This window comes from Diadema setosum, chromosome 8, assembly GCF_964275005.1.
Source record: "Diadema setosum chromosome 8, eeDiaSeto1, whole genome shotgun sequence".
NCBI classification, from domain to species: Eukaryota; Metazoa; Echinodermata; class Echinoidea; order Diadematoida; family Diadematidae; genus Diadema; species Diadema setosum.
The window spans coordinates 4,522,997-4,550,199 of NC_092692.1; the positions used below are offsets into that span (position 1 = coordinate 4,522,997).

Genomic DNA, 27,203 nt, shown 5'->3' on the forward strand with positions numbered 1-27,203 from the left:
TACATAGAGAGCAGTGATGAGCTTTGTATTCATTTTTTTTTTTTTTTTTTTGCTACAGGTAACTGAATTTGAGAATCTTTTCAAAATACAGACTGACGCAGATGTTTCAAGTACACTCTTGCAACTATGAGATTCACATTTTTTCCCATTTTTATTACTATTAAAGTGCAATTGATAAAACTTTGACCATTCATTTTGTTCCCTGACAGTAATGTCATAAACAGCCCTCAAAATATTGATTTGCTTCTTCTTGTTCTTGTTGGTTACTTCTAAAGGGCAAATGGCTTTCTCACCCAAAATACACTCCTCATTACTGATAAAGGAATGGGGATCTGTCTTGGGTTTGCTTATTAAAATATTATTTTGGGACCATCTCTGCAGACCTGCTTCAGAACAGTTACACAATTTGTACCTTTGCCTGGAATCTGATAAACAAATGCATAAAAATCATTCTTTGAATTTGCAAGCAAGCATGCATTCAACCACACATATTTTCTTTTCTTTCTACTCTTTTTTGGCAACCAAAGTTTATGTAAATAAGTACATGAAGAGCTGTGACCTTGTACATTGGTTTCGTTTTGTTTTTTCAAACACAATGTAAAATTCAAGGAATAAGGAAAGAAGCAAAGATGTATACAACATAAAGCAGATTGTATACCAAGTTAAATCAATACATTTTTCTTATTGTAGTATCATATTCCTTGCTCTTGCCAAGACAAACATATGTGACCTTGCGTCACAAAACCAACAAAAAGTCGCCAGATATGGATTTTTAGTTAAGGGCAGATTCTGAAAGAGCAGACGCTAAGCTTTAAAATGATGTATAACTCAATTCAAATGGACTCCCATAACCTGCCTAAATACTGCAAAGAAAGCACACACTCTGGAAAAGTGTGAACTGAGAAAAGAGGCTCTGAAGTATGGGGTCTATTCAAGTGCTTAAAGGACAAGTTCACCTTCATTAACATAAGGCTTGAGAGAATGTAGCAATATTAGTTTGAGGAAAATCGGACAATCCGTTCAAAAGTTATGAATTTTTGAAGTTTTGGTGCAGTCACCGCTGGATGAGAAGACTACTGCAGTGTATGATGTCACATGCGTACAACAATATAAGGAACATATAAAGAGAATTTCACAAAATTTCATCTTTTGAAAAAAGTACACATTCCCTTGACTCATTACTGACATATGTTATGGGTAATATTATTCCCATTGCCTTTAGAAAGAGGCAAGCCAAGTGCTCTTATCACTGCGTTCACATTGTCCCCCGCGCCGCGGGGAAAGTCCCGAGCTGTGGGACTTTCTCCTCCAAAACCATAATGTGAACGCTCGCTGGGACTTGTCCCCTCGTCCCCGCGAATCAAGTCGGGTACGGGGACAAGATTTGGAGGGGAGAGTGACCTTGGGGCGAAATTGATAGCGTCCAGCTGTGGTCATCAAATGTGCGCATGCGCTATGCCTGGCAGAGCTCGCCCCAAGCCCTAATTGCCCCCACAGCTCGGGGACAGATGAGATACCAATGTGAACGGTCAGTCGTAAAAAAGATAAGATCTCTTGAGGCTGTCCCCGCGGCGCGGGGGACAATGTGAACGCGGGGTTTATCATGCCAAAAAAAAAGTGAAAATATGTTGAATTTTCTTTACATTTTCTTTATACTGTTGTACTCATATGACATCACGAGCCTTAGTAGTCTCCTCATCCAGCGGTTCCAACACAAAAATTTCAAAAATTCACAACTTTTGCATCGATTGTCCAATTGTTCAACTTCTAGTTCGGGCTGCCGGCCGGCCGGCCTTTCTCCCTAATTGTGCATAACATGTGTGGCGTACGTATACTCTTATATACGTACACTTTGTACAGCACAGTAGACCAAGCGTTGTGGGACCGGACGCGTACATGGAGTCACTTTGAGGGGCAAATCCAACGATTTAGCAGGTTAATTCTCACGCCGTTTTCAGAGTATGTTGTCTAGTAGGCCTATATGAGGAGTCTATATCAAGTCTGTAAGGTAAAGGGTGCATATTGTATGTAAGATAAGTAAGTTTTCATGTGGGAACTTAGGTGTCCGGAAACCCAACTCCCATCATACTTATACTGTATGTGCGGGATTTCCGAGTGCGACGTGCGTAAATGTTTGGGACGAACATCTTCGGACGTCTTGACCCACAAAGGTACGTGAAAAACGCTGAAAAATGCTGTTAGTTTTCGAATTTTCGACCCATTTTATAAAACAAATGATGCACAGGATTATTTCGTGGCGTTAGTGGAGGCGGAGCTCACTCTCGGGTATTTACAATGTAGTGCATGTTTCACAATTGTAAATACCCTCGAGTGCACTATACGCCTACACTAACGCACTCTATCCTGTGCATCATTTGTATACAAGTAGATGCATGTGTTGGTATTAAAGTCCTGCACTGTGCAAGACAGTAGACAGTGTGTACATTTTCTGCTGGTCCAGATCATAGCATGACTGCTTACAAATTCAAAGAAAAAAATGCATGATAATATTACTCAAAACAGGCAGATACATTCAACGAGACAACAGTCAGATTTTTCTTCTGTGCTAACTGGAAACTTTGTTTCAATGAGTGGAAAGAATACACCTCAAACTTGTAGACTTTGCGCTCTAAATGAGCTTACACTGTTTTGTACTACTTTGCAGCTAAAGAGAGAGACATGAGAATCTGTATTAATTGAGTGGTTTGTTGGATAATGTGCACAGTAGAACAAAGCAGCCAGTAAGATGAACTGCTGTTCACTTCACAATTGTATGAAATCACACAATAAAAATCTCAATTACAGATATAAAAACCTTGAAAATATACACATACCCATATCTAATATCTGCCATGTGTAAACAAAAATTGTATCACTATCCAAAGAGGATACTTTACACTTGCTAGAATGATTTGCCATTGTTGTCTGCAGTACTCATCATAAAAGTACCAGTTCTTTCTTATGAAAACAAGGGATGATTTGGAATCATGATCATGCTATGGGACCCATTCAGATCTAGTCATTTCTAAATCAATGCTGTCTGGTTATATAACAAAAAAAAAAATGCTGCTGGTCCAGATCACAGTAAGCAGGTATGGTATATAGGCATTGTGAGGTCACGGTTAGAAAAGAAACACACCACCACGGGCATGATCTATTTTCTTGTTCACCGCGAGGATCAAGCCTAAAGATACTCAAGCGTGTCACCTGCCCCTCTTCCCGAACAAAAGCCGGCCCTGCGGTTGTTATGAATGGGTGACATCTCACGATGGGGGGGAATTCTATCCCCCCATTGTACCCCTTGTTATCACGAAGCATCAACCGGGAATATAATGGCATCAGGTACAACCGTATTTCCATGACCCGAATCGACTGGTGGTAATCACCACTTCACAAATCTTATACAATGCAGAAATTAGTTTGAAGTTCAGCAAAGTGATGCCTGCATGCAATCATTTATTATTTAAAAAGAGTTTTTCTTTTTTTTTTCTTCTTTTTTTCACATTGCGGCATCTTATGATTATATTGCATTGTTAACATCTAAGGTAGGGAGGGGAGGAATCATGATTGGGAAGTCTATTCATCACTGTGCCAGCATTCAATTGAAAGAAATGAAAGAGAGAATGTTGGAAACAGATTATGTACAAAATCCTGTCAGGGGAAACCCCATTGAGCAATCAGAAACATTCCTAAATTGTTTGATTTGATCATACGTGTAAATGGTGTTACAACAGTTTCAAGGCGGAACTGGAAATAATGCAAACATTGTTAAGTGACTATGAACTGTATGTATCAGCAGGATGCTAGTACAAAGATGAAGTACTTTGAAGTTTCACAAGTTTTTTATTGGTCCATTATATCTTATCATGTGTGTGTGTGTGTGTGTGTGTGTGTGTGTGAGTGTGCACACTCATTACACATTCACACGTCTTGGTTCGCAAATTTGCTCTGCCCTAAGACATGGGAACCACATTGTTACATTGTTCTGTATGTAATCACATAAAGATTTAAAATTTCTTGCAGGGGTTATGCACTGTACATACCATCCATTTAATTGTATCTACGTCAATGTCTCTGTCAGAACTGCCCTGCCCTGCCTATGAATCCAATGATATTGAAAATTATGTAAAGAAGATCATGAAAAAAAAAAACAAGAAAATGAAAATCATTATGAATAGCTGGAGTATGGTAGAGCAATACTAGTAGTAGTAGTTGTAGTAGTAGTAGTAGTTGTAGTAGTACATGTAGTTGTAGTAGTAGTAGTAGTAGTAGTAGTAGTAGTAGAAGTAGTAGTAGTAGTAGTAGTTGTAGTAGTAGTTGTAGTAGTAGTAGAAGTAGTAGTAGTAGTAGTAGTAATAGTAGTAGTAGTAGTAGAAGTAGTAATATTAGTAGTAGAAGTAGTAGTAGTAGTAGTAGTAGTAGTAGTAGTAGTAGTAGTAGTAGAAGTAGCAGTAGTAGAAGTTGCAACAGCAGAAGTAGCAAAAGAATAAATAAGTAATGACACATAGTTTGATTTCAAAAAGGCTTAGTATGGCTTGAGTAAGATATTCTTCAGGATGAATTACCTTTTTTTTTTTGTTAAATATGGTACATTTGATTGAATTAGGCAATAATGCACTAAATTTAAATGCACATGAAAAATTCTGGTTTTACAGTACTTTGGACTTTTGATGGACAAATGTCGCTGCATATGGGGCAAACATTCTACTGATGATTTCACAGTCCAAGGCAGATGTGTCCAGATCTACTGATGATATTCCTACAGACCACACCTCTTTGCTTGAAATCACATACTACCAGTGAAAAGTCACCAGTTACACCCACACAGCATCAAATTTGCAAGGACATGTAAGCGTGGATACATTTTCTTTTTCTTTTCTGTAGACAACTGCTTCTAAATGATGAATTGCTACCCACTACATTTAATTTGTTTTTATATCATATCACATTTTCTATTTAACATTTATATTCTATTTACTTTATTGCTACCTTGGTGGCTACGCACGACCAATCCAAACTCCAACCTGAATAGATAACCAGGGGCAAACCGGGAAATCTGTCTGGTTGTCATGACAACACATATCCCGGAGCATCTCTGAGGTTCAATAAAAGAGGATAACCCCAGGGTGATGGAGTGAAAACCCAGTCAGATATTCTGCTGAGCACTATCAATCATGTGTACAGTAGAATGGGTCACAATGGCCTTCCGGACTGACCCATGAATATTAAAGGCATAATTTACCATTTGCAGATGAAACAAAAATCCAGCATTAGTGCTTTAATATAGTTCCAAAATGTGAGTTAGGGATAGAAACAACAACTGTAAAAATTTGAATCCATATAATAGATGTTAAGTATTGTTAAATACACAAAATATGAACAATAGTCATATACTAAGAACGTTTCCAGACTAAACCGTCCACAGTTATGGTTTATTGAGAAAAATTCAGATATTTCCTTACATTTTAGGCCTTATTGCAAAAATTTAAAATGGTAGGATGTTTTGTGATACAACAGACCTAAAAATATGCATTAAATGTGATATCTTGAACATTTTTCAAATCACTACTCCCAAAGGTAAACAAGACCTTTAATTAACCTCCTCCTAAAGACTCTAGCAACACAGATAGTATTCCAATCTCTATTCCTAACCCTTCCTTTCCTCCCCCTCTCTATCGATTGATCCGTTCTTTATATTTTTCTCCGTCTTTCTCTCAATCTGTCTTTTTATCTGTCTATCCATGTTACAACATCAATCATTAAAGATTCATGTCTGTCTATTTATGTATCCACCGATCCATCGATCTATCTCTTCATATCTATTCCATCCCTTCTTGTTTATCTATCTACCCATGTTACAACACCAATCATTAAAAATTCATGTGTATCTATCTATCCATCTATCTGCCTATCTATACTGTATACACCATGTATTTCGCGAGTCTAAATTTTCGTGAATCGGGAATTCCTTACGATTTTGCAAGTGGTTAAATTTGCAATGGTGGAGTCCTGTACTGAACGGAGCAGTGTACACGCTTACGTCACATTCACATCAGGATCAGAGTCAATATTTTTGCGTGTCTTTTATTTTGCGAATAGCACCCAACTCGTGAAATTCGCAAAAATAAAAACCTCGCGAAATATTCAGCGTATACAGTATCTCCTTAAATATTCTATCTATCTCTCCCTCTATCTGCCTCTCTATCTATCTATCCGTGTTGCAATGTCCATCATGAAAGATTTGTGTGTATCTATCTGTCCATCTATCTGTCCATCTATCTATCTACCTATCTATCTATCTATCTATCAATCAATCTATCTACCTATCTATCTACCTATCTATCTATCTATCTATCTATCTATCTATCTATCTATCTACCTATCTATCTATCTATCTACCTACCTATCTATCTATCTATCTATCTACCTATCTATCTATCTACCTATCTATCTATCTATCTAACTATCTATCTATCAATCTATCTATCTACCTATCTATCTATCTATCTATCTATCCATCTGTCTATCTACCTCTTTTATATCTCTGCCTTTTTATCTGCCTCTTGATCTGTCTATTTATTAATCTCTGTATATCTATCTCTGTACATCTCTCTGTCTATCTTTCTATCTGTATCCATGTTACAATACCCATCATTAAAGATTCATGTGCGGAAAGAGTGGTTTGACATTCGATAACAGTGAAAGTAATGCCAAAATATGTACTGTGCCAAGCAAGCACTCAACTCTCTCTAACATGATATCTCATGCAGCTGTGCCATACAAAAACTGTGAATTAATTCTGAAGAAAAATCGTTTTAAAAAATCATTATAAAATACATGGCACACATTCAGATATTCATTTGGCCACATTTAAGTACAGTTGATAGTATCGTCGATTAACACATGTCAACAAGTACTTTCATCGCATAGTTCCTTTAAAAAGCTCTCCTTTCCACTGGTATGTGGATCAGGGTACCACCCTTTTCATGGCAGAATACTGATTCATAGGAATCACCGCAGCGCAGTAAGCATTACTATAGCTGCCACACTTTTCAGCGTGACAAACTTCACACAGTGAGGGTGACTCAGGGACACAGGACTTGAAGAAGTATTTAGAACTCCAAGACAGATACAGATATATAGAGAGAAGGAGAGATAGAGAATTTGTGTACTACAATACAGCTCTGAAACAACAGCAACTCTGTGATAAAGACTTGAGTGATATAAAACAGACAGCAGTTTGAATGTCACTTTATACAAAGCCATTTCAAAGTTACATTCTGCCCATGAGCAGATGAAGGTCACATGACAACAAAAAAAAATTGCAGTGAGACAGAGTTGTAATATGTGTGTGTGTGTGAAGATATGCCTTTTTCTGCTTACTTTGGTCCAAGGACTGGTCCACGGACTAAATTTAAACCATGCTTTTGACTTAAAACCACCTTGGTGAGTAAGGGCAATTGTGGAGACTGCAACACAGCACTTTTGGATGGAAAAATCCCCTCTTGTTTTCAAAGTCCAGTAATATTTTATTTAAGGGTTTATTCTATAAAAAAAAAATGTTAACAGTGAAATTGTAGAGAAAATTGCAAGCTTCGCTGGGATGCAAATTTTATGATGCACAGCTAGGCCTTTGACGCTGCAAGTGTACTGTGGCATATGGCAATTCATCGATCGGTTTGTGTGCAATTGTGCATTTGAGCAAAATATGCCAAATTATCAGCAATCCAGCGAGTGAGCCAGCCATGCGATCATGGCACATACGGAATTAAAAAGGACCAGAAGAGCATGTCTGCTTCATGGATCAGACCAGTTAAACAAATACAATATCTTTTCACAATATTGCTTCCCCACAAGCCAAAACTCCTGAAAAAATGAAAACAAACAAGTACAGAAACAAATGAAAATTAAGATGGATTTGGCAAAGCTTGTACAATCAACAACCTGTGCTTAACGCTACGTATATGTGATGTGAGGAGCTTTAAAGTGAATAATTGGAGTGTATCCATATTTTGCTTCTGGTGTATGCTTCTTGCATAAAGACAAAGGAATCAAAAAGTGTATCTTTTTCAGAAGAAAATATACTTTTTTTTTTACACCTTGTTTCTTTCTTGTCACATTGCAAGACAAAAAATATACTAGTAGAAGAGCTTCCACTGTCTTTTTGTTTTCTGAGAAATTTGAGTTTGCACTTCCCAGCATGTTCTTGGTTTTTCTTAGTCATGTTTTAGCACCTTTGGAACATCAAAAGCCATACAACCAGACAATCATAGTTTATCTTGATATGCAGCATCAATGAGGTATTTAAGAAACATATTCTCCTGGTAGCAGGCATCAACAGATGTCAATTAAATGCTTATTTTTGATGGGGTAATGTAGGGCAGGCTGGAATGGTTCACATTCAGGCAATGTCAAGTGTAGTGATGCTTCCTCCTGGTATCGTTACACTCCATTACAGGTTCAACCTTCTTGATCTATGATTTTTTTTTTTTCAAACTAGCATCATGATTTAGATTTTAGTTTTAAAATTGGTCTGGACTGAAAGATAAACCTACGCCCAGCTATGTCCAGCATCACAAGTCTGGTCTGGATGTCCACTACTGGTCACTTCACTACCAGCGGGCAGCCCTGATTGAGAAACTACAAGGGCTTGTACCACGTGCTTACAGACAGCTGCTGTGATCCTACAATGTATACATCAGGCCCCTCCCATAAAGTAACAGTGACTTGACATCTCATATTAATATTAATAACCACAGTTGTGCGATTTTCACTCTTTTTCTCCTCCAACAAACAAACTGTTGCTTGGCAACGGAACCTAACGGCACACACATAATACAGGTACACTACAACTCTTGTTAGATTCATTTTCTATCTTATCATGTAAAAATCATATTTACATGGAGTATGCATGATAACTATAATGTAGCACAGAACACTGTAAACAGGTACATATAACTACAAAAAGCAAAGTGAAAGCCACAACTGAAGTACAGTTGAACCTCTATTATCCGGCCTCCCTTTATCCGGATCTCTCTATTATACGGACGCAATCTCGCTGTGATTTTTTTTTTTTTTTAATAATTACGGGAGGAAAGGGGGATTCCCGACTCCTTGAGAACTCCTACACAAACACACATGAATTACATATTACTTCCAACATGATCAACATACATTACATCAAATTTCCTTCCATATTGCTTACCCTCAGACATTTTAACATCCCCAAATGTAACAATGAAAAGGTTGAAGTATACACATTACTACATGTGGTACTACAATGGGCTACATCAGTACCGATGTGTATATGTAAAGCATTGAGTCTCCCGTATCCGGCCAAATCCCTTATCCGGATGAGCCCCGGTCCCGACTTGTCCGCATACGAGAGGTTCATCTGTACATGTGCATGCCTACATCAGATGTATGAGTACCGTACCTTAGCAAATACCATTCAACATCTTATACAGTTGCAGCTATTGCATGTCCCTTGAAAAAGAGTGCATATATGTACAAAACCCACATTGCATACCACTGTGGAATGAACAAAACAAATAAACAAGTACATATCTGCACCCATGGAATGTAGTCGAGATCGTTGTACTTTGCTAACTTTGGTGACTTTTGCACTGACTGTGGAGAATGGATTTCACAGATGGACGGATGGAATAAGAAACGACATTGAAGGTACATTGTATGCACCATACCTTTAAGGGCAGTCAGGTTATAATCTGTACACAAAGCCCAAATACATGGTAGAGTGCATCCATACAAACCTTATACAATAGAGAGCACTCACCAACTCTACTGTGGCAGACGTAGTAAAATGAAGTGGAATGCGGTAAAACACAGACTTTTATCATCCTACAACCCTACTACAGCCATCTCTCATTGTGCCATTAGTACACATTCAAGTGTCTATTAAAGGAAAAATTCATCCTGATATCATTGTCCTTTTAAATACACGAAGACTGAAAATCAGAGTCAGTAAATCAGTGAAAATGTAGATGAACAAATATCAGGTGTACACAAAATCAAAAGAAAAAGTTATGAAGCATTAAAGTTAAAGAGAGTAAAACAAATTGCAAACTCCCTGAGTGATCTAGTTGTTGAGCATGTTCTCCATTTGGTTTATACACAAAAATTCACCAATTTCCTTCTTCTTTTTTTCAAGGAAAATTTTTATTCAGACCTGTTCTTGGTTTATAACAAGAGTAAAGTATCTAAAAAAGGAAAATCATTCAAATTTGGTGTACAAAACACATGGAAAGCTGTTCAACACTGACAAATGTGCATACATTGTACATGTAACACAGAGTTGCTAACTTACTTTACTTTGTTAACTATTACAATTCATAACTTTTTTCATGTGTCTGATTTTCTCTTTTCTTTTCTTTTTCTTATTTTTTGCACAAAAAAAAAATAACTGATTTACTTCTCTGATTTTTCTGTTTTCATACAATGAAAAATAATACCAGAATAGAATATCCCTTTAATAACTTCCCTGTTTGTTTGTTAGTTTGTTTGTCTGTTTGTTTTTTCAAAATATGTGGAGAGACATAAAAATATCATCACAAAGAGAACACAGAATTCTGCATGACAGTACCCATACACACACACACACACACACACACACACACACACACACACACATGCAAACACACAAATTTAGCAGACGGTTGAGACAAAACCTGACAAATACCAATGGATCATTTATGTATGGTTGATTTATTCCCAGCAAGCACATTTTGAGTGAAACTTCATATGATCCATGAATAAGATCACATTGTCATTCATCTTTAATATACTGTTCATGCATTCAGGATAACTTCAGATTCCACTGCAAAATCTATTTTCTCCTGACTCTGCAATATGTGAGAAATTTGAATAACTGCGATTTTGCCAAAAAGAGAAACCTACACAGCATAGACAAATTGAAACAATAGAACAATTCCTGGAGACATCTGCGTAAGTATACCCGGGACTAGTATTCAACAGGTTAGCACGACTAAAATGCCATAATGCTCATCTCATCAACACATCTTTATTAGATGTAAAGTTTCTCTTCTCATTCCATACCCCAGGGCACAGAATCTCTCAGCCTTGGTATTTGACTCCAGTGACAAATCATTTTCCCCTTAGAAAATAATTATATCCTTTACACTAACAAGAAGAATTAAAAAAAAAAAAATCAAAACATTCTTCCGGAGTGTTAATCTCATGAAATCTAGGTAACCTTAAAGGCATTATTAACTATTTACAGATGAAGCAAAAATCCAGCTTTAGTGCTTCAAATAGTTCTAAAACGTGAGTTAGGGATAGAAACAACTAATACAAAAATTTAAATCAGTATAATAAATGTTAAGTATTGTTAAATATACAATATGTGAACAACAGTTATAATAAAAATGTTTCTACACTAAACCATCTACAGTTATGGTTTAGTGAGAAATATAGTGATATCTCCCTGTATTTTAGACTTCATTGCAAAATTTTTACATGTTAGGATGTTTTGTGATACAACTGACCTACACATATGCATCAAACGTGATATCTTGAACATTTTTTTTAACTGTTGAGGACGAGTCCCGAGTATACTCGAGGAGGTGTCTATGGGAAATACATGTTGTAGCAAAATCAAACCGTCCTCAACAGGTTAAATCACTGCTCCCAATGGTAAACAGAACCTTTAATACTGTTTCACTGCAAAAGGCATAGAGCGCTGAGCTTCACCCGAAAGGGAATACGTCAACACAAAATGCTGATTTTTTCTCTCACCACTAGGAAGGAAGAGGGTGAATACCAAGATGCACAAATAGCTCCTGGCACTGATTCTCACCTTAAATCACATCACTGATATGAATATTGTGCTTGCACGAGCAAGCAGTAAGCCTCATTAAGACATTAAAGGCATTTAACTTCTCTCCTCTACCATTCAAAAAATAATGTTAAAAAATACCACTGGAGGCTGTTTTACACACGACAAGCAACCCCATACACATGGTAAGGCTATGCTTCCAAAGAATGCTGTCACTCATAAAACACATTTAACTCATTGCACACAGGATCCGGGTCGTTCCATATCCTGCAATGGTGAATTACACTCTTTCAGAGACAAAGGGTTTAATGGACTTGTACCAGGAAATGCAGGAATCAGCCTGAAAGGTTTATAATGCAACTCATCTAAAGTGGATCACTTGAGGTCTAACCAAACACAAAAGAACTGAAGACATATAGATGCTAAGTTGTTTTCAGTTTTGTGCTGTTGGGATTTCTTACAAATATGCATACACAGGGCACAATGAACGGTCGTAGGGGTTTTGATATCATTTTGCATTGTAATGGATAACAACTATGTGACCTTTGCCCCCTCAAAGACGACTCTAGGTAGACAAGAATCTGCCTGCACTGTTAGCTCTGATCTCAATTACACACAGAGCACTAGGTAAACGGTCGAATTGCCCGATACGATCAGGTTAATGATCACTCACAGAATGTTCAGGACTCTTTAATGTTGTTTGTTTGTTTGTTTGTTTTTTCTTCTCTGTTTTCTTTGACAATGGGGGCGGGGGGGGGGGAGGGTCTAAAGAACCTACATCATTCCTACCACAGCTATACATGATGAACACTTGCTTGACTAGCTTACAGACCCATATCAGTAGAAACATAAGATTCTGACAGTTGGTCTCATCCACTGCAATAATTTTCTAAGAATCTGAATTGGGTTCTCTGACAGAGACTAAAAACTTTCCATATTCAGAACAATGACATAAATCATCTACTTTTAGAAAACTGAAACAAAAACAAAAAAAAAATCACTATTCACGAATTATGAACTTGCAACAAACTGTAGCCAGAGATACAGAATTGGTTGCGTTTCCCTTCCCATGACAATAGAGGACTGTATCAATGTGTTTAAAGCGTATCCGGGCAATTAACCCCAGAGGGCAATTACCCCCCCCCCCCCCCCCCCCCCCCCCGGCTAAATACTGGTTAGTAGTGGTAAGGTTAGAGTTAAGATTAGGGTTAGGGTTGGGTTTAGTGTTAGGAGTTTGGGTTATGGTTAGGATTAGTTTCAGGATTAGGATTAGGATTAGGGACAGGGGAAGGGTCCGGGGTAATTGCCCAGGGGGTAATTGCCCTAGACCCGTTTAAAGGGATGGTACGGTTTTACTTTGGTTTTGGTTATCTCAGTCATTTCAAAACCAATTTTTATCAAATAAGATGGGAAGTCTTAATAGAAGTGTATGCTCTTTGACATTTCATAAAGTGGTTTCTAAATCTAAGTATCTTGCCAAAGAAAAAAAATAAAAGCTGAATCCTTATCTCAACCAATGTACTATACCATCCCTTTAATCTACATGTATACTGTATAAGCTGTTATTTTCGTGAGGGTTTAATTTTCGCGAATCTCATGAATCACAGTGGGATCACGAATTTAACAACACGCAAAAATGTCTCCATGCACTGTGTTAATAGAGCATTAATGTAAGCGTCGGTGTCGATTCGCGAAAACAACATCGCGCGAAAATGTCTTTGACCTTGTTATTTGCAAAAATATCTGTACGCAAAAATAACAGCGCATACAGTATTTGCCAACTCAGATGTTATCTGTGTCTGCTCAGAGGTTTGCCCACGGTTTGTCAGATGTTTGCCTAAACCAGCAACGAATGAGCTAATATGAAAATGAAATCCTTACTTCAGAAAAAAAAAATAAATAAATATTGATAAATCCAAAAAATGGTTAATTTCCAGTGGGTATCGGTGCCAGTTCAACCATGTAAGAAAAAGCAGTATAAACTTGTTTTCATCCATGAAAGTAACCATGCTAAAGTAAAAGAAAAAAAGTCAGGATTACAGTTGCTAACTTCACAAACTCACTACAACACTTGCGTCATTCTTTCTTCTTTCATCTAAATTTATTTCCCTACAACACAGTGATGCATTCTCAAAGTCATTTACTTTGTTGTTTTTTTGTCCTTTTCTTATATTAGTGACACCTTTGTAGTCTATGTTTGGTCCTGAAGAACATCAAATAGGAGATTGTGTTGACTTATGAAATTTGGTTGGGGCTAGTATAAAAATCTCTAGTGCCTATGGTTGTATTGTATGTACACATGAGTGCACACATTGTTCATGGCATATAACTCTTCACTCTTTTCCTCTTTCCTCTTGTCTCTACCCCCTCCCCCCCCCCCCTCTCTCTCTCTCTCTCTCTCTCTCTCCCTGTCCCTCTCTTATTTTTTTTTTCTCTGTCTCTCTTTTTCTTCCTCTTATTCTGGTAGATTGATACTGGAAAGGAATGTAAATGCCAGTAAACCAACAATCACTTATAATATTTACTCTCTGAATAGGACCTGACTACAGGGAAGCTAAGGCACAAGTAAGCTGGGTGCACGATAGGATCATCCATTGATAGTAACACTGACACACTATCAACTCTCAGTCAGGTCACTTTCACATTAAAACTTAGCAAATTGATGTTTGACTTCAAGCAAATTATGATGTCTGCCCTAGTTAGCAGGCTATCATAATATAAAGTGCAAGCTGACACAATCCATAATACAGGAACATACCTGGTTGTAGGACCAACCTTAGGGGCACTTACTCTTGTTTTTATATGTGTCTTTGTAGATTTGTAATGAATGATGTTGTTATTGTTGCTTGTTTCAAACATTTTTTCATAAGGAGGATTAACAGAAAGAACCTGAGCGTACTGTGAGACTACATGTATGTGGCAGTCACTGATATTACGCATCAGTAGATGGGACTACAGTCAAGATCACTGCGCAATAAAATAATCTTCAATGGCTATCACTAATATCCCAATTACGCACCAAAAAAATAAAAAATAAAAATGGTTAAAACGATACAGAAACTCTCAAACTGTTTCCTGTTCACATTAAAACAGCCCACATTATGCTCTAACAGAAATTACTTGAAAAGTGCACAGTGATAATATTTGAGTATAATCAATGATAATTCATTTTCAGAGTTACAGTAGCCATCTCACAGGCCTTAAAGGTCCTGTTTACCTTTGAGTGCAGTGGTTTAAAAATGTTCAAGGCATCACATTTGATCCATACTTGTAGGTCTGTTGTATCACAAAACATCCTATCATATACTATTTTTGCAATAAAGCCTAAAACATAAGGAGATATCAGTATTTTTCTCAATTAACCATAACTGTAGACAGTTTAGTCTGGAAACATTTTTATTATAACTATTGTTCACAATTTGTGTATTTAACAATACTTAACATCGATTATACAGATTCAAATTTTACAGTGGTTGTTTCTATCCCAAACTCACATTTTAAAATAACTTCAAATCACTAATGCTGGGCTTATGTTTTATCTGCAAATGGTGAATTATGCCTTTAACCAACAGAATCATTTGGCACAACTGCCTCCCCCACATGGGGAAGACAATCTACCCTTTACAGCCAGCTACAGCCATGTGAATCCACGAATTTGGCGTGCCCCCAAAAACAGTTTTACACTGGCAAATTGCCTCATGATTTTAAGCTACTGTGCAGCGTGGATTCTTGTGTGTGTTTACATCATAATTTCGATGATGATAACTGGCTAAAGCAAGCATAGTGAACAGTCCTGCGGAATGATGACATTTTTCACTATCATACTCAATTTCCAGTTCAGTCGGTGCATTTCCAGCACTGCAGGTAGAGTATGTGTCTGCATCCCTGCCTGGGTCTGTACTGTAAGTTTTGTGTGTGCCTGTGCCTCATTCAGCTCTCTATCATTCACTTATTCACTTATCTCATCATCAACAAAATCAAACCATCATGCATAATGACATCAAATTAAATTCATTAGGATAGAAAGAAAATTAATGCTTTCCATATTTGCTGGAACATGGGGGTAATTATTGCAATGCTCATCATTGTCTAGCCAATAAGCAGATTTAATTTGATTTTCATCAAAAATGTTTCACAAACAGCATTTGCCTCAAAATTGTACAGATTAATTGTACAAATGATTTTGTTATCATCAAGAATCTTACACCACAAGTATCTTTTATCATACATTAAAATAATTTTTGTGTGTAAGCTCAAATAAATGAAACTGATTCTAATTACCAAATACTTTTTAAAAAAAAGTTTAGTGACTATTTGAATTGTAAATCAATTAGTTTGTTAAACTGTTCAGGTTCATACTATTTTTCTGATGGATCAATCCTTATTCCATACAGTGATCGCAAAATTCCTGCAAAATTGTTCGATGTTATGTATGGAATAGTCATAATATTTAACATTACACAATTTGCAGAAAACACACATATGTTCTACACAGTTTTGCAAAATGTAACTACAGTCAACCTCGCGTAAGTTGACATAATCGGGACTGAGCAAAACACGTCGACTTACGCGAATGTCGACTTATGCGTAAGTCGACATTTTGTCGACTTATAAATGAAAATTAATTTCCCCTGTACAGAGTAAGATTTGGATCACGATGCGGATCGCTACCCATATATCTTACTCCTTTTGCCGCCAAAACATGCCTACTGACATGAGCAACAATAATGTTTTAGTTCATGCATAAATCTTGCGCGAGTTAGTAACAACAACGCACAATTCCCAAATCTCTAGAGAGATTTTGAGAGAGCGGGATCGGAAACCTAGGCCCGTTTCTAGACACTTAACGTTTTAAACTTGATTTGAAAGTTAATATCAAAGGCAAATTCCCCAAAATTGAATTAAACTTTGCGATTTAAATTCAAGTGCGTTGCTGGGAAGACATGCGTGTGATTTCGCATGATTCTGTCGAGATTATTTTTCAGTGCCGACTAAGTTGAAATATGTGTGATTTTCCTTCCCTAAGTCGCCATATTTGTTCTGCTTAAATTTGTATTGCCATACTCTAAAAATGAATTGTTCTCGCGCTCCGATTCGCAACATTATAACTACCGCTCTGTACGGCGCGGGCCTGTCTGAAATAAAAAGAAGAAGAAAAGTTTGTTCATCCGAAAATGACATCTTTCGGACTACTATAACCTTCGTAAAAACAAACCTCTTACCATTGTCGGACTAATTTAACTTTGGACTGAGATTTAAAACTTCGGCATAGCGAACTTCAACAATAATTCGTTATCATTTTTTTCATTGACATTTTGTGAAGCAGCATGCGTTTCGGTAGTTTGAAACGTGTAAATGTTGCGATGTCTTTCCCCTGCAAGTGCAGACTAAGTTCGGTCACGGCAAAAGTTCCGTTACGAAATAAAAAATAATGCGAGCCTTTTCAACAATAACGCACTTCCGTACATTTTTATGCGTTTAAACGCAGTTTCCAGTTTCGGACAAGAACCGCAAGTCTTTTCTGCAACGCTCTTGCGTTTTAAAAACAGATTTGCATTTGATTTTTAGAGTTGCGTTTAAACGCAATTGAGTGTAAATTTCATACAATTTTCTAGTTTTGTGTTATTATCAAACGCAAGTCTTTTCAGCGTTCCGTGTGATTTGATGGACTTGTATTTGATTTTCAGAATTGCGTTTAATTTTTGATTTTGCTTATGATAAGTCTTTTAAACAATAACACACTTCCGTAGATGTTTAGAGATGCGTTTAAACGCAATTTCTTATAGTTCATACAAAAACCGCAAGCAGTCCGCAAGTCTTCTCTGCAACGCTTTTACGTTTGAATACAGCGTTACGTGATTTGATGGACTTGCATTTGATTTTTAGAGTTGCGTTTAAATGCAATTGAGTTAAAAAAAAGTTCCCTACAATTTTCTAGTTTCGTATGATTATCAAACGCAAGTCTTTCAGCGTTCCGTGCGATTTGATGGACTTGCATTTGATTTTTAGTGTTGCGTTTAAACGCAATTGAGTTTAAGTTTCCTACAATTTTCTAGTTTCGTGTGATTACCAAACGCAAGTCTTTTCAGCGTGCCATGTGTTTTGATGGACTTGCATTTGATTTTCAGAGTTGCGTTTAATTTTTAATTTTGCTTACGAAATGAAAAAAAAAAGTAATGCAAGTCTTTTCAACAATAACGCACTTCCGTCATTTCCGTAGATGTATAGAGATTTATTTAAACGCAGTTTCCAGTTTCGTACAAAAAACGCAAGTCTTCTCTGCAACACTCTTGCGTTTAAATACATCGTTGCGTGTGATTTGATGGACTTGCATTTGATTTTTAGAGTTGCGTGTAAACGCAATTGAGTTTCAGGTTCATAACAATCATTTTCTAGTTTCATATGATTATCAAACGCAAGTCTTTTCAGCAACGCAATTGCGTTTAAATGCAAAAGTTGCGTGTGATTTGAAATCACCTGCATTTGATTTTTTGAGTTGCATCATTAGTTGCATTGTAATAAATCTTTTTAGAAAGGGCCCTGGTTTTAATACCGCTTTGGAATAATCAATGTTAGAATATTCGGATTTACAAAAACACCTATTTCATGTTCAGATAATGAATACATGTACCTACTGGGACATATAAGTGTGCAAAATTTGTGCGTTTTGAGAAAGATGAGAGGGAGAAAAGGGGTAAAGTGAACTGTCTTGGGTACTACATGTAATGCTCCAGTGTAAATGAGTGTATGTCCTTTCTATATTCTGGCATACAAGACAATGGACGCATGGCGCGAACGCTACCGCGCCGTACACTAGCGAATTACTGAGTAGAAACGCAGCGAATCGGAGCGGGAAAACAATTCTTTTTCAGAGAATGGCGATAAGATTTTGAGCGAAAAATTATGTCGACTTAGACGAGGGAATTAACACGTATTTCAGCTCAGTTGGCACTGAAAAATCAGGTCGACTTACGCGAGTTGTCGACTTATAAATGTCGACTAAGACGAGGAAATTTTCAAGGAATAACAAAGGCAAAAATCGGGACTTTTTTATTGTGTCGACTTAAGCGAGTTGTCGACTTATGCGAAGTCGACTTAGGCGAGGTCTACTGTAATCTATCTTTAGATAGTATTTGTTTAATAGAGTCCACATCAGATACCTTTTCTTTTTTTTTTTTTTTTTGCACACAAAGACTGAATTCTAGTAAGAAGAGGTTTATGAGACCTGCATAGAAATCCACAGAACTGAACTTTTTTTTTTTATCATAAAGAGTAATCACTTTTAGCATACTTCATAACATTGTTCTTGCTCTCAGTAGGCACAAACAATGCAGACAAAGTCCAAATATTTCAGTCTTTTCAGAGTTCCAATTGTCATTGTGTAAAATCATAAATTGTTACTTTCCCAGAATAGCATTGAAACAATATTTCAGTAACACATGATGAGTTTCATTCAGAATCACTTGTCCTTTGTTACACAATATACATTGATTATCAGAGAGAAGTCTTGTCATTCACAGAATACGAAACTGATAAGGAAACTCAGCATTTAATCAGAAAAATAAAGAGCAAATCATACACAATGATATTTTTCCCATGTTGTTCATCTTCTCACACAGCACTGTATAAGCCATATATTCTGCAAGAATTCTATTTTCGAGAATTTTGTGAGTTGAGTGGTATTAATTTGCAAATTTAACAACACACAAAATGTTTAACTCTGATCTTGACATGAATGTGATGTTAACATGAATACATTAATTAATGTACTCTATGATTGCAAATCTAACCATTTGAGATTTGTTGGCTAGCCCCAATTAAAAAAAAAAAAAAAAAAATCAAGACTCGCGGCATGACGAATAAAGTGATTTAAGAGAAGATCATGGCACCAATATCTCTTCACCTGGACTACCAAACTACGTGTAACTAGTTTGGTCAGCACATAAGAATTGGCTCAACCCTCCCCATAAAGGACATCTAAAAAGAACTCCACTGTTGGCTGTACCTTGATTTTATTGGAACTGAAACAATGAGTATCGTCCCACTTGTCTGTGCGTCTCTATGGATAAACATTGGTGTGTGTCTGTGTATATAATGCCTGTGTGTGTCTGTGCACATCTTTTTCTTAGTATTGGTGGTGGGCACAATGCATTCATTTGTATGTTTGCAAAGTGGTATCTATACACTGTAGGGGAAAAAAATAGACTCTTTCAAGTTCTTACCAAAATAAAATCCGGATGGAATTAAGTGTCTCATTGTGACAAGGCTTACAGCCACTTTCTATGGATACGTAAATACACACTGCCAGGGAAAGTTTCTAAACTTGTATGAATTGAAAACCAAGACTTCTCATGTCCTGAGGCAAACTGACTTATACTTGAAGTAATTCCATTGGCAGCTCACACAATAGAAGCTATACTGGGATGATAGTTGTGGTGAGACGCCGGAAAGAGTGTCATGACGTACAGAAATGGTGTTGGGCAGACATACACACATAGTACCAATTAAAAACAGTAAAAAAAAAAAATGCTATGTCAAGTGCGAAATGTAAAAACCGATCCAAGGTATCAAAATCATATGGAAACCTGCAGGTGACTGCATCACTCTTAATGAAGGGAAGGGTATACAGCTGTACATGTAGTTAATAAAAGTATAAATTACGCACATTCACATATTTGAGTGATGTCATAAAAACTCTTTCTATGGGCTGCACTTTTTTGGTTGACTATAAGGCTGCGTTCACACAGAAGTACACTATTCGGGTATTCGGGCTCGTTTTTCGAGGGCGCACGAATAGCTTGAATCGAAAAGTAGGATTTCCTCATACCGGTTCACATAAGAGGGCACTATTCGAAAGTACGAATAGCTGCGAAAAGTATAGCAAAGTGGGAATCGAGCTTGTTCAATTTTCTTGCAGTGTATACCGTCTCTCGTTTATGAAATAATGACACTTTTGGTCTGGATTTGCCCTTTAGCAAAAATAAGCATGTAGACTGACATTCTGATGCAGTTTAGAAATTGTTAATAAGATTTGCTGGGATGTAGGAGGAAGAAATCCTCACTGCATGGGATGGTGAGCTGACGGTGCGGGTGATGGTGTATTCGGTGCCCGAATACCGAATACTTCTATGTGAACGCAGCCTTATGCAACCACAAGCTATGGTGATGTTGACACACAGATCCTTCCAAGTCAGAATTCACTTTTGTTGTCTGCACGTGTGTGTGTGTGTGTATTATACCGGTATGTCTTTTAAACCTTGGTGCTATGCAAATGAAAGCTAATATGACCATGTGACGGTAACAGATGGCACACAAACTGCAGGCTATGTTATGAACGACTGCCCAAACAATCTTTGCAAAAATTCCTGCATTCAACATTGCATGGGATTTATTTTTGGTTCTTACATGTTACTTCAACCCCGTGGACAGTATTTGCAGGACACTCCAGCATATTTTCTACACAGTACGCTAAACACCCCCACTCACTTATTACACAATACACTGGTAAGCAAACAAATGTTTGAGTACCACTATTACCCATTGAAGGTTACAGACTTTGTTTTTTGCTGTAGACACATGCAGGCGCGGTGGAGCACTCCAATTTGCATCTCATTATCGCCCCGTTCTATTTGAATTTCCAACGGGCATCCACGGCTGCCCGAAACTGTGTGCATGAAAAAGTCAAATCTTTACCTTCTCCTTGTGCCGCTATGCGTGCCGCTAGTAAACTCAAACTTCCCACACTATCTAAGTTTTTAAAAACCTTCCTTTGGATGAAAAAATTATGAAATTTGCTGCACTAGAACTTGAGATATTAAAGCGTTTTGAAAATCACCTCTTTTCCGACTGGACTATGGCCGGGCTCCAATGTGTCCGAAATTGGCAACATAAGTTTATCAGGCCTCAATCCATTTATGGTGACAGTTTACGCTTGGTTCCACCTGTACTTTTTGAGAAATCAACTTGTTTCTACAGGGTTTGGAATAGAAAATTGTAGTCAGCGAAACAATTGAAAATGACGTCATTTCTTTTCCCGTAATATTGGTCATGCGTGGTACACACTGATCTCCCCTCTAGGGGGGAGATCAGTGGTGGTACAGTACGTGAGATTCAGGATTTCGTGCTCATTGTTGGTTTGCATGTGACGCAGTCAATTTTGCTGAGTGTCACACGGCGGTGACTGCTCAGAGCGGGTTAACCCGCTAGCTGTGACTGCTGAGCTGCTGCCGCGCACGTTGCATACAGCAAAGCGTTGTGTGTGCTGTGACATGCAACGCTACAGTCACGCGATTATACATACATGGGACCGACCTGTACGCTTTGCGTTCGTGTCATTTTTGATATCACCTTCTGTTTTTTTCCGACACAACCATGGCCGGGAATATTACGGTATGACATTTAAAACGCAAGCAGATAAATAGATTTTGAGGTACTTTGTTCGAATGGCGCTTTGGTTCCGCAATCACACTTCGTGAATTTTAGGATGATTTTCGAGGCATATTTTTGGTAATTTTGCTCGCCAGGTTTTCGCTAAAATTTCACATTTTATCATTGTCAAATCCTTTAATATGTTATATGGGCATATTCGGACATGTTTTCAAATTCAAACTAACTCAATTTTAATCCGAAAATAGGTTTCCTTAAATTGTTATTAGCTTGAGAAGTTGTTTACTTTTTCTCAACTACGCGAGTACATGTTGTTTACTTTATGCAAATGAGGCTCGGCTGCCGATGGATTTCTGCGAGATAATTGGGGTGCTCCACCGCGCCTGCATGTATACACAGCATAACTATTTTAATCTCAAAAATTCCAACTGACTACATAAAAGGACAATGTTTGTGTAATCTTTTGCTGGGTTGATGCTCTGTATTTAAAAATAATAATAATAATAATAAAGTTGATCACTCAATGCAATCAATGTAATGTAGAGAGCTATAGAAATTGGACTAGAGTGTACACTGTGGTTGTACCCACTGCGTAAGCATGCATGAAATGATGGCTAGCCTGAAACATGTAGACTGTGTTAGGGCCCAAATGCAAGAGCACATCATAACCTCTTTTCAGGATATCCTCCAAACAATATGAGATTACAACTCTGTAGAACTTTAGTCAAGTATTAGGTGCACGAATGTTAAATCAATATAATACTATATATGTACTGTACAGTACTCTAGCTACCTCGATGTGAAAAAGAATGTCTTTGCCCATTATGTACATACATGTACAGAATGGTGTGTAATTTGGTGAAAAATAGGCAAATCACATTACTAGTTTTAACATAAAAAGTGTAACAGATTATGACAGTAACATTTAATAGTACAACAATATATGTTTGTTTGTTTGTTTGTTTTTCAAATGAAGTACTGTTCTAGAGAGAAGAACATAATTGTTTTCATTTTTCATGTACAAACACTCTAGGTTAAAACACACACATTATCTCTATTTTTTATCTCCCCTCCCCTCCCCTCCCCTCCCCCCTCGTTTTTATACTATGGATACACTCTTCCTGTTTTAAAACTACAATATACTGCATGTTCCACACACATAGCACTGAAACAAAGATAATTCATTCTTGCAGAATACATGGATTACAAGGCAATGTGATTAGAACATGTATAAAACTTTATGCAGGGTATGGCATACTTAGCAGACCAAGTGGCAAATAAGAAAAAAAAAAGTCAATGTCAGCACTTTCTGGTAATTTCATATCAATTCCTAGATCACTAAAAACATATTGTAGGTACTGTATACCATTCCAGGAAAGGGACAATTCTGGACAAGAAAATATACCCATTCACGACCTGCACTGTGAGATTTTAAATGAAATATCTTTTTAAGAGAAAAAATGATTATTAGAGCTCTGTTTAATCCTCTATTAAATGCACATTCATTGTCCACCTATTGGAAAATAATCAGCTACACTCGAGTGAACTATCTTTTCAACTGTCCTCTTGAGAATAAAAAGCTCCACTTCTACCTATTTCAATTTTTCACAGACTGTCTCCCTCTCCCTCTCTCTCTCCTTTCTTACTTTCTTTGTTTCTTTCTCTCTGTATTTTATTGCCAGCTGCTTGTCCACAGTACAAGTGCGATGGACTTACATTAATACATCGACACAAAAATAATCAGAAGTACGAAGGTTGAGTACGGCCTTCGCCTGTCCTCTTCTCTCACAAATCTGTGCTGCTAATGTGCCAAGCACTCTCAGGGTATCACTTTGAACTGTCAAAATTAATGATCTTTACGATGAAAACTTAAACCATAACACAGTCCCGTCACCTCCTTAGGCTGTGTAGTCCCATGGTATTCAAAATAATGCTGGCCTTGAAAATGATATCAAGTCCACAAGTGATCTGCAGTGTATAAGCATGAAAAGTGAATTTAATTCTTAAATCAATGTAAGCTGATAATTTTCAGAAAAGCACAATGTATATTAGCAAAGATGTCCAAGCCTGAAAAGGTTTTATGCTAATCATTGATCATCAACACTTATGATGTTCTTTGACTGACTTTTGGTTGTGTAGTCTTGGTTAATACAGCACCTCTATACTTTCTTTTTATGATTAACAATAAGGGTTTTTTAGAAACATTTACTGCATCATGCAGTGTATTTTTATTTCTTTCCTGTGGCTGTTGCTGATCGTTATAGAGAAGACAGTAAATGACTGGGATATTTTTATTGTCATTCCCTTTTACAGTTGAAAACAATGCAAAAATCTTGTACAATGATCCTTCAGTGGTAGTCTGCACTTTGTCATGAACTGGCTGAAACACACCTTGTAGCACCCTGTTGAGTGTTGATAATGACCATAATATTAGCTCTGGCTCTTGACCTTTGACCTGGACATAATACCTAAGTGTCAACATCAAATTGATCAATCCAAGATTATGATTAATGATGTGATTAAACATTGACCAGTAATTACAATTAGTGTTTGAATACAAAGTGATTTATGTAAACAGCAGGCCCTAGATGCAAACATACAGAAAAGCTCATACAGAAAGCTCTCGAGTCATCCTCAATGACATAGTAGGCCTACAGCTTTACTTGTATGCCTTCACCCTACCAATCAAGCAACCCCTATGTCCACAAAGTAAGGGTTCAATAATTGTGTCTGTGCACTAACCAAGGGCATCCACAATTGGCTCGAAATGATAATGTTCAGTTCAGTTGTCAAGTCTTTTGACTTTTTAATGGCGAGGAAGTTATGCTCAATTTGTGGATAGCATGGCAATAAGAAACATATTCAGTTTCTACAGATTTTGTATTCTAAATCAATGCAAAGATTGCAACCCCATCACAAAGTACACATGAGTGCAGTGGATTTATGGTTCACCATATAAACATTTTGTTGCTATACACACCAAATAATTGCATACCATGATATATACCTCTAATAAGTATGAAAGTAATAAACCTGGTATGATATAGCAGAAATTAATGCAATATTACCATGGCAAAAGACTAATAGTATCCATACAAGCAGTATCAAAGATAATAAACTTTCACTGTAAACCTTGAAAGACAACTACATACAGGTAAATAAACGCCAAATGAATTCAAATAACAACAACAAACCTTCTGGGAGATTCTATTCCTAACGTAAACTAAAAATGCATTTGCTTTATCTCCACCCTCACAAAAACATTTTCAATAAAATATAATTCAAGATTACCCAGGTAAATTTACTTGGAGTTTATAATCATCCTAGATCATAACACCATTAATCCCTGGCATATGTATACACGAAATATAATCTACTACATGTCGGCACTTACTAACCTGGTGAAGTCAGTCTCTGAACGCTCACTCTCTCATTTCACTATGACACATGCGTACAAATGTACATTCTAACATTTCAATGTTAATTCAGTCTATAATTTCCTCACTGAGTTACTGTCATCATGCAGTTTTCCAAATCCATATCTATCAAAATTAGAGTAAAAGTTCTATTGAGATATACTTTCTCATTTTGCTACATGACAAAATGCCTAACCTGTTACCTTGCCACTTTCAACATTGCACTGTAAATTCAGTCAGGCAATTAAGGCAGTCAACTATCTCCCTTTTAATAGCAAAATATGCTGGTGGTTGTGTTTACTAAGGGAGCCTGTATCGTACGTGTATAGAGTCTATGTATATGTTACTTGTTTATGCTTCGTATGCAGCAGTAAACATGGTTGGTGTGGGGTGTAGGCACCAGTAACTTCGAAAAAAACATCAGGCATTTACTGTCAATACAAGCCCTTCATTGACACAACACGTTTACTACGCTAGCACCGTACAGAACGAGTACACGAGCCAAGTACCGCTATAGTAGTGTGCATTCATTGAGCGAGCTTACCATATGAAATCCTTGCAGTGGCTACAGAACGTCGGCTGCTTGAAAAATCTCGGGATAAATTTGTGATTCTTTATCTCGTGCACGTTCTTCTGACGTAACGCACCCCTCCTGGCGAATCCTTTCATCTCCGGCTCCGAACCCGACATGGTTATTCCTCGGTCAGGCCGCGACTTGAGGCTGGAAAAATTCCCACTATGAATGTCAACCCGCGAAGCAGTTTACAGCAATGAGGCGGATGCATCCAACACTACGCTTGGCTAATGTACAGCGAGCTAGCTCCCGTAGAGAATTGTGTTATCCGATATGCAGCTACAGTACACTACTCCCGTGGTTATGGCGATACAAGACATGCATTCACACCAATGCAAAGGGAAGCTACCTCGATGCACAGCAAGTAGCACAGTGAAATGCAGTTTGTATTTCCCTGGCCTGGCGCTGAGCTCGCGTACAGGAAATACGTGTACACGAGGGCTGCACTTGCACGTATAATGTATTGGTGGCGGTATTGTGTATGGGTGTTTCTAGTTCTGTGTGTGTGCGTACAGTGATATTACGAGCGGTTTTTGTTTTTGTTTTTGTTTTTCCGTAGGCACGGACGCGACCCGTACAGAGTGTGTAATAAGAGCAATGCTTGATGCTAAAGCATGCAGTCTCCAAAGCCTGAACAGAGGCGCCACCACCTATGAGCATCGGTGTCGCGGTGTGGCTAACCACGGGCGTATAGGGGCGAAGAGGGGCGTGGCATCCCCCAAACAAAGAAATGGGTTTACCAGGGAAATCCCCTATATTGTTGTAACAGCAACACGCGAGGTGCCGCGATGGTGTGAGGTGCAACCAAACTACCCTTCTCACCACACTTCAAGTGTCTCTGAGTGCCAGACATACTTCAAGCTGTAAGAGCTAACGATCAATAAAGATCGGTAACAAAGATATTTTCCAAGGAAGGGGGAAAGGGAAGGAGGTAGGAGAGACTGCTAGAACTGAGATTATGAACAAACTTAAGAGCTATTAAAACAGGAGAGATTCAGTTACTATATTCTTC

The 27,203-nt window shown here is 37.5% G+C and overlaps 1 protein-coding gene across 1 annotated transcript in view; it reads right to left on the bottom strand.

Moving 5' to 3' along the window:
* Positions 1–26,458, bottom strand: part of LOC140231998 (protein kinase C-like) — a 239,156-nt gene extending 212,698 nt beyond the window's left edge. Inside the window, 1 exon segment of the mRNA XM_072312149.1 lies at positions 26,162–26,458. Coding sequence (XP_072168250.1) covers positions 26,162–26,307 — 146 coding nt within the window. The 5' untranslated portion in view covers positions 26,308–26,458.
* Positions 26,459–27,203: the final 745 nt, after the last annotated feature.